The 8,402-nt window shown below is 39.9% G+C and overlaps 1 protein-coding gene across 1 annotated transcript; it reads right to left on the reverse strand.

Annotated features, from left to right (window-relative positions):
* Positions 1–2,053: 2,053 nt before the first annotated feature.
* On the reverse strand, positions 2,054–3,438 carry LOC122648959 (protein ROH1-like). Its single transcript, XM_043842289.1, has one exon. It carries the CDS (start codon positions 3,411–3,413, stop codon positions 2,235–2,237), a length of 1,179 nt encoding a protein of 392 aa, XP_043698224.1. The 5' UTR covers positions 3,414–3,438; the 3' UTR covers positions 2,054–2,234.
* Positions 3,439–8,402: the final 4,964 nt, after the last annotated feature.

Genomic DNA, 8,402 nt, shown 5'->3' on the forward strand with positions numbered 1-8,402 from the left:
TCTAATATTAACTCCATGTGTAAATTAACATTTACCCAAAAAAAAAATTAACATAAATTTCTAATTTAAGTACTCACTCTATTCTCAATCATTGTCTTTGTGGGTATGTTGTGTAAAGACAATGATATTGATGGAAGGATTGGTTTCTCTTAAGCCATGGGGAAGAGAGAATCTCATCATCCATGGGATCTGACCCTCTGATTGCATTGGAGAAGGTTATTTTGGACCTTCATTAATAGGGATGGAAGTTAGTAATGACATTCACTCTTCCCATAATCCAATCCAACTATATCAGGTGGTGTAAAAGTCTCTCCCAGAAACGAGGCTACATTTTTTTTTTTTTTTTTTTTTTTGGGGGGGGGGGGGGGGGGGGAGGGTAATTTGCATGCTCTTAATTCAAGTATAATTTAAAAAGGAACCCAGATCATCATCCACGTGTACCCTTCGAGTATTGTTAGATGATGATAAGTATTCGTTTGCTTCTATAAAAGTCCCTCCAGTCATTAACATCCTTTGTTGCAAGTTAATGGAATTAAAATATCTTGATCAAAGAAAAAAAATAAATACCTATTCTTTAAGTCTTTAACCTTGTAGAAGAAAAATATAATCTAAATAAAATTAGAGGAATATGGATCCATGCGATGAAGGACCGCTAAAATGCCTTGACAGTTAAACAAAGGACTTAATGTTGGGAAACAGCAACTACACACATGCCTTATTTATTTAAGTGTTTCTCTAATTTTCAACAGGTTTTCTTCAATTGCCCCCCAGAAAGTGGCCGAACGTATGAATATCCCCTGACTTTTCACTAATTTCAATTGCACCCCTGCTTTTCAAACTAAGTATCACTATAGTCCCTCTCATTAGTCAAAGACGTTATGTTATAACGGATCTTAATTTTTTTAACGTTGTAGGACCATTCTGCCCCTTAATATGCTAGAATTACAAAAATACCCTTAAAAAAAAAATCTGCTTTTAGAAAAGATGAGTTGCAAGTATCCTTCAACCCATTTGCAGTCGTCCCTACACTTTTTCCCATTATTTGTCTCAGCAAGGAGTTTCGCTTGTCTGGTGCCATCTTCCATTTATTATAACTATCATCAAAGGGATTTGGAGATCGGTTGAATCGTCTGATTCGAACCTGATTTCTGGTGGTTCGAAACAGCCAGTTCTTTGGCGTTTCTACGGTTCAGGCATTGGCAATTCCGGCTAAATCGGAATTGGAATGACTGGAGGCCGATCCCTTTGCTGATTCTCCTTACTTATCTTCTGTCTCTCTGTCCTCTGTTGTACTCTGGCAAAGTAAAGCAGAACACAAGCCCACAATACTATTTCTCTGACAGTTGAAGGTAACCCCCTTGGGCCCCACTGTGATCTTGATCAATCAATATGAGAAAAGATACAAGGCATCAGTACACCACTGTCTGGTTTGGTTGATTTGTTTGGCCTGCTGCAAGCCTCGAGCCATTTAGAGTGGAAGCCCTACACAGTCAGTCAATCACGGTCTTTCTCTGGTTTGGTTGATTTTGCTTGGCCTGCAAGTCTCGAGCCATTGAGAATGGGAGCACTACAGTTAATCAGGTCGGATGGAAAATATGCAATGTAGACACTATTACTTGCTAGTTGCTACAGACCATTTCAAAATTCAAATGGTTACCTTACAAAGAAGGAAACATAAATACACAAAATTTGTGTATTAACCCTCCAATTCCGGGTTTTAGGAAAGCAAAATGGGAAACAGAAAATATTTGGGTTGTAACCCTTCACATGTTCAGTGAACCTAGGTCTCTCTCTGATGAGATTCAAAAAGGAAATCCATATATTTCACCAGAAATTTTTATACATTGGGCAAAGAGAAAGAATAAAAAGAAGAATCGCATAAACCGCTACGACATGAAGATGAAGCTAACCGGAGAAAATTGATTAAACTTATACAATTAAAGGACACAAACCGAATACACAGCTCCATTGGACGGGACGACCCAATCCAAGGATTTTCTTTACAGAATGTATACAAAAAGAAAGGGGGAAAAAAAAAAAAAAGGTTCTTATTGGTGATGGACATCTAATATCAGTCTTCTGCTTGTCCTCTCTCTCTCTCCTCCTCCTACTCCACTGCAACAGAGTTGCATACCCAGAAAACCAAAAATCACCAGAACATAACATATGTTGCAAAATTGTACAATTCGATGCACACTGAAGATGGACCAGAATTCAGATTTCAGAATTTCAGATCATTCAGAATAGCTTGCCTTACCCATGCAGTCAAGACCTTCAGTTCGACTACGCACGATTCTATGGAACACCTCCCTTACCTGGCGCTCCAAAGGATCTAATCCCTCTCTCACTGTATCCAATACCAATGCCAAATCCGATGCTCCCTGTCTCACCTCCTTCTCCCGTTCCTCCGTCAAGGGAAACTGAACTGCATCTGCCATTTCCGTCAAGTGACGCACACATTTCTCAATTTGATGGATTTCTTTCAACAACCCACTCGCATTCTTTCGGTCCCGCTTCTTGGATTCCTCCGTTATCCGCTCTTGGAGTGAAATAATTGAGGTTGCCCATGGGAAATGGCGAGGGATGGAAAGATGGGTTTGCAGGCCACGGTCCTGGCAAGGTATAGCAGCGACGAGAGACCACATTACGAACAGAAGCACCGAGTTCATGGTGTAGACAGCGACTGCTACCCCACTGGTGGCAACAATTTCATTGCTACGGGGAGGGGTCAAGTTGTTCCCTATCGCCTGAAGCTGCCTAGCGGCTGACCAAGAGCGAGAGACACTCCAGGAGAGCGAGCGGAAATGCCCTGCTGGACGGTGGTCCTTGCTGCTGCTGTTGTTGTTCCTCCCGAACGAACGGTTCCTGTGGGAGATGACGGAGCTAGAATCCTTCTCATCCAGCATCGCGATTGTCAAATCCGTCAGCGCCTTCTTGGCCCGCCTGAACTGGCCCTCCCCAAGAATTCTCTGGCGGGAGTCCAAGGCGCAAAGGACGATCTCCAAGTGCTTCTGCCATTGTCGAACCTGCTCAATTCCATCGCGGATAGCGTTGCAGACATCGAGCGCCTTCACACTCCTCTCAAAAAATTCGTTGACCATGCGATCTAAGGGAGGTTTCGAGACGAGAGCCTTGCTTTTGAACAAAATAGCCCTAAATTCCTCCTGGCAACAGAGGAACGCATCAAGAAGGCGACGGATCCATGAGAGGGAGAGCAGATCTTCACCGGTAACGGCATGGAGATCATTGAACCGATCAACGACCTGTTTCTGGAACCCCTCGAGCTCCAATTCCAGGTTGGTAGGCTCCTGATTCCCTTCCATGGAATGAACTTGATCGCGCCTAATACTCAACAACGAACGACCTATCGAGGAAAAAGGCACTGAAGAACCCTGGTAATCCGTCGCTGGCATCCTCAGTCACGATAGGAGAAAAATCCTTAGAACACTTCGATTAACCAGAATCACAACCACCGATACAAACCGCCAAAAACCCTAATTCTGATTAATCGACAAGGCTAGCCCCGTAATCAAAAGTTGAGATGGAGCAATTAGAAGTCGACAGGATCTAGGCATCGTATCGAAATTCTAACACAACCCAAAATCCCGGCAGACCCCCCGGAATCAAACGAAATGCATGAAGAAACAGCTCAACAACTCGAAAAAAAAATAAGAGATTTCCACTTTCCTTACCGTATTAACAATCAGAAAGCATCGAAATTCAAATCGGAAGAGATAAAGAGATAATCAAATTGAAGAGGAGCAGTAGGAACAGAAGAGTGAAAGGTACCTAGACAATAACAGCAACAGTCATGGGAGAGAACCACAAACGGAACCCTAGCGTTACCGAGAGAGACAGAAACTGAACGAGGGAGGGAAGGAAATAAGAGAAACACAAGCCCCTCGTTCTGGTTAAAAAGGAGAAATTCTCTAAACAACCTTGAGGAAGCGATTCGTGTGCAAAATACCGAAATAAGAAAAGTCTTTTAATCGTATTCCCAATATATATAGAAATCCTAAATGGATTTTTATTTATTCTCTTATTTAATTGTCCAAAATTCAGAAAAAATAGAACAAACATCTAATTTTAATAAAATAATGGAAAAAAAAAGGGAAACTAAGGCACAATAAAAATGTAAAAATCTTAAAAATAGTTTATAAAACAGTTTTTTTTAGTGAAAAGATCTACCAAAACTCAAAGTACTTGTGAAACGGATCGTGACGGATCGGCCATTCTGAATCATGGATTCGGTTGGATCAGTTGATTCGTATTGGTATCGATTGATTCTTTATTGATCCCATATCGTCAGTTCAATATGAACAAGTGTAAAAATGTAAAAAAAAAGGGGAAAAAGTTCTCTGTCCGAGAGTGTGGTCTACACCAGCACTCCCATGAGTCTATCTCTCTCCTCCTCTTGTGAAAAGACATCTTTGCCCTCTTATTTTAAGGAGGAGAGAGATAGACACATGGAAGTGCTGGCGTAGGCCACACTCCCGTATAGAAAACTGCTTCCCAAAAAAAAAAATAACTTTTTGAAGAAAACAAGAGTAAATCTAACCAATCCACATCGATACAGATTAATTTGTCAATACCAATTACTAAATTCCTGATCTGAATTCGATATTGATATGACAATCAATATCGATTCCCATCTCAAGATCGACCAAGAATAGGCATCGACTCAACAATCAATAACGTGTCGATCTAGCCGATCTGATACCAATACCTCAATCCATAGTGGGGCCGAATGAGCAAGAAAGAACAGGAGGAGTGGGGACCACCGTCGCAGAAGGAGTGGAGACGCAGTCTTTGTTCCTCTAGGTTTTTTGCCATGAGACGGACGGAGGAGACGGGAACGGAATAAGGTAAAGATGTAAAGAATGTAGTAGACCTCTGGCCGCGCTAATGGGAGAGTGGAAAGAGTCTGGAGAAAATGTTTTTGGCTTCTAGAAATAATAGTGTCAATTACGAGAATACCCCTTGACATTTTCATTACGACTTTCGAAAGAGTGGACTAAGATTCACTAACGACAGCGAGATCCTGATTTATGTGGGTCCCACTGTACCGCGGGAATGTGGACCTGCCGTCAAACAGTCCACACTGCGTGTTGCTTCTCTCTCTCGATTTAGGTATCCTTATCCGTATGTATCTCTATGTAATTCTGTTTAACCGCAGATTAAGAAAATACGCACGTGTTATTGAAATAGATAAAATATTAAAATCTATAAGAATGACGATATCAAATGATAGGGACAATTTTGTCGTATTTGTCGGATCCAACTTCTGACGTCCCATGCCCAATGGAAATCCCATCATTAATTAATTAAATTAAATTAATCGTTAGTTAAACTAACTCCCATTGACATTGACATAAATGCCCTTTCATAGACCTTTCTAGCTGTCGACAGCTAAACTACACCGCTGCCCCTTAGAAGGATTTGAATTTAAATAGAGACATGATGGACATATCTCAATTTTTAAAAGGAAAAAAGATAAAAACTAACTGTAACCGTCAAAATGTCAACATCGGGATCTGAACTGCCCACGGATTTTGTGGATTTCACCATGAAGTCACACCGGGCCAACCTATTGCACCTAGGGGTGTCAATCGATCCATTAATATCCCAATCCGAAACCAAATCGATAAGAAATTGGTTTGGTTTGGCTTTTTTCGGTTGGTTCGATCTGATTTCACCGAATTGGGCTAGGGTTTGCATTCACACCAGAATCGGTAAAAGAGAATTCTGATCCGAATCGGCCAGAATCGGTTTAGGATTCGAGAATCTAAGCTATTTTATGATGCAAATTAAATTGGTTTAGGAATCAAGAATCGGCTCATGAATTGATCCGATTCAAAATAAAATATAAAAAAAATTATTAGGAATCGATCGATCCAATTCCAATTCAGAATACAATGATTAAGAGTGGTGGAAATCGGGTGTCAACCAATTCTAATCCCATTCCTGGTTCTTAAAACCTTGGACTATTATTGTTTCTAATAACATCAGAGCTTCTCAATTCAAAATGTCCATCGTTATGATTCCATATTAGTCATTTGGGAGAGTGATCTTACATCAACTCATTGTTATGATTCTAGATCAATCGTATGGGAGACTGATCTCATATCGATTCCTTTAAAATGACTGACTGAGTGGAGAATGGATAAGGCTTTGGGTACCCTCACCTCAAGAAAAAAGTTTTCTCAGAGATTCATATTAACCAATCATGCTACGTAGGCAAATCTCTCTCTCTCTCTCTACCAGTTTTCCGGCAAACAACGAAACCACCATCCCTTTGGAATTGGAGCTGATTGGGGCTTGCTCACTTGACGTATTTTTCTTTGTTTGTCGACCCTTTAAATGGCATATGTAGAGCGTTGGGCTCCTCTCTTGGGACTTTGGGTGTCCATCACTCAGAGAGCGTCTAATGAGGTATCTAAAGGTTGAGTTGATTGCACGTGCGTCCAAATATGCGCAGGATGGAGAGGAGTTGGATCTGTATTTAGAACATGTAACCTTCTTTTAATTATCTTTTATTTTATTCTTAAAAGTTCTTTAAATTATAAATAAAAAAGAGTTTTCAAAATAATTTATAAGTTTACTCATCGTTACGTCATTTTTAAAAACTGTTATTGTCTTCACACATGATTCAAATAAAATTTTACATTCTATTTGATACATGTGCCCCTCACACATTGGAAGGTCTGACGTGTCAAGGACTTTAAATTTTTGGCATCAACAGTCATACGTACAATGGGTTTTAAGGGAATGTAAGAGTTTAAAAGCAAGAGCTAGTAAATATAGGTTAAGTGTAGAGGAGTGACAGTAATTGCCCCACAAAACTATGACAATTATAATATTCCAAAAAGAAACATATATAGGGTCTTGTTCTTGTGTAGAAACTTGACGATAATGCTTATTGTTGAATTTTGATTCATTTTCAACCATTATATTAATTGTACTAAGTTCTTCTTGTTGAATTAGATACTCTTATATCTTCATGCAAATGATTGAATTCATTTTTCTTATGAAATTCATATCTGATAAATTATGAAGGATGCCGAAAATGGAAGAGAACGTTTAAATCTGGATCTCAATAATGATGACTTATTTGATGAGTAAAGTCATTAAGGATTGCAAGGATCTTTTATTTTCTTAGTTCACTTGCATGTGGAACTTTCAGTTGTTTGGGTTTAGATTCAATTTAAAACTCAAAAGTTTTCTTGAAATTTACTTTATAAACCATTAAAGTTTTAAACATTCTGTTTATTTGATTCAATATTTCGTTTGACCAATGTTTATTTATTCTTGGTGCTGACTATATGTAGAATATAGGAGGAGATTGTTGGGTATATTATATAACTCTTTTATATGTTCTAATAAAGTCTACTAGAATAAAGACAGAGCCCCACTGGATAGAGTCCGTCTAACCTAAAACCCTAATTTTTCCTATAAATACTAGCTAGAGGCACCAACCTGTATTATTCCAAACTTTATATGCATGGTGTATTGCTTTAAGCAACCTTGTGCTTAAACCCTAAACCCTAACAAGAGGGTTGATGCAGCATGTCTTTTATTCATTCTGTGATTTGGGATGTTAGAGGGTTGTTGATGTCTTGTTTTCCATGATTTTCATTTGCATCATTCACAGACTGGATTTGGATTTAGATTTTAGACACACACATATGACTTATGCATCTTGAAGGCTAGCAAGAAATGAAAAATGAAAAACAGATGAAGGACAAGAACCATACATGCAAAGCTCTTGGTAAAATAGGCCTCTCGTTATACCGCACCAACCCTGGTCATTTCCGGGGTTTGGGGGGTGTGATGATCATTTTGCACGTCCCTGTGTCAGGGCATAGCTAGGGACGGCGTACGCTGCGCAACCAATTGGCGTTCTCTTTCACAACTATTATCAAAGTTGAAGTAGGCAGAAGCAGTTACCCGATTCAACCGTAATGAACATGAACCCTGGATATTCAGATCTAGCTCCTCTCCAAGGAGCCCAGTGCCCAGGGAGTGCCCAGGGGACATCCAAGGGTTGGGTTGTGCCGCACACATCTCAACACATGCCTAGGGATGTGTGCAACACAGCCCAACGGCTGGATGGCCCCTGGGCATGTTGAGCTCCCTGGAGAGGAGCTCAATCCTAGATATTCAGTATTGATAGACCAATTTGGATTGCCAGAAATTTTGATCATCCGATTTTGAAGAGACTGAAAGGAAATCTCTACTCCATGGCAATGTCGCAAGACTCGCAATAGTGCAATCAAGGTTCAATTAAGAGTAATTGGAAATACGATTTCCCTATGCCATTCTGATTCAGTTGGTAGTGGAGCGGAATTGACCTGAACCCTAGTAGAAATCCAATACAAATAGGCAGATTTCTAAGATGCCTT

Source organism: Telopea speciosissima, chromosome 1 (assembly GCF_018873765.1).
Source record: "Telopea speciosissima isolate NSW1024214 ecotype Mountain lineage chromosome 1, Tspe_v1, whole genome shotgun sequence".
In the NCBI taxonomy this organism is placed as follows: Eukaryota; Viridiplantae; Streptophyta; class Magnoliopsida; order Proteales; family Proteaceae; genus Telopea; species Telopea speciosissima.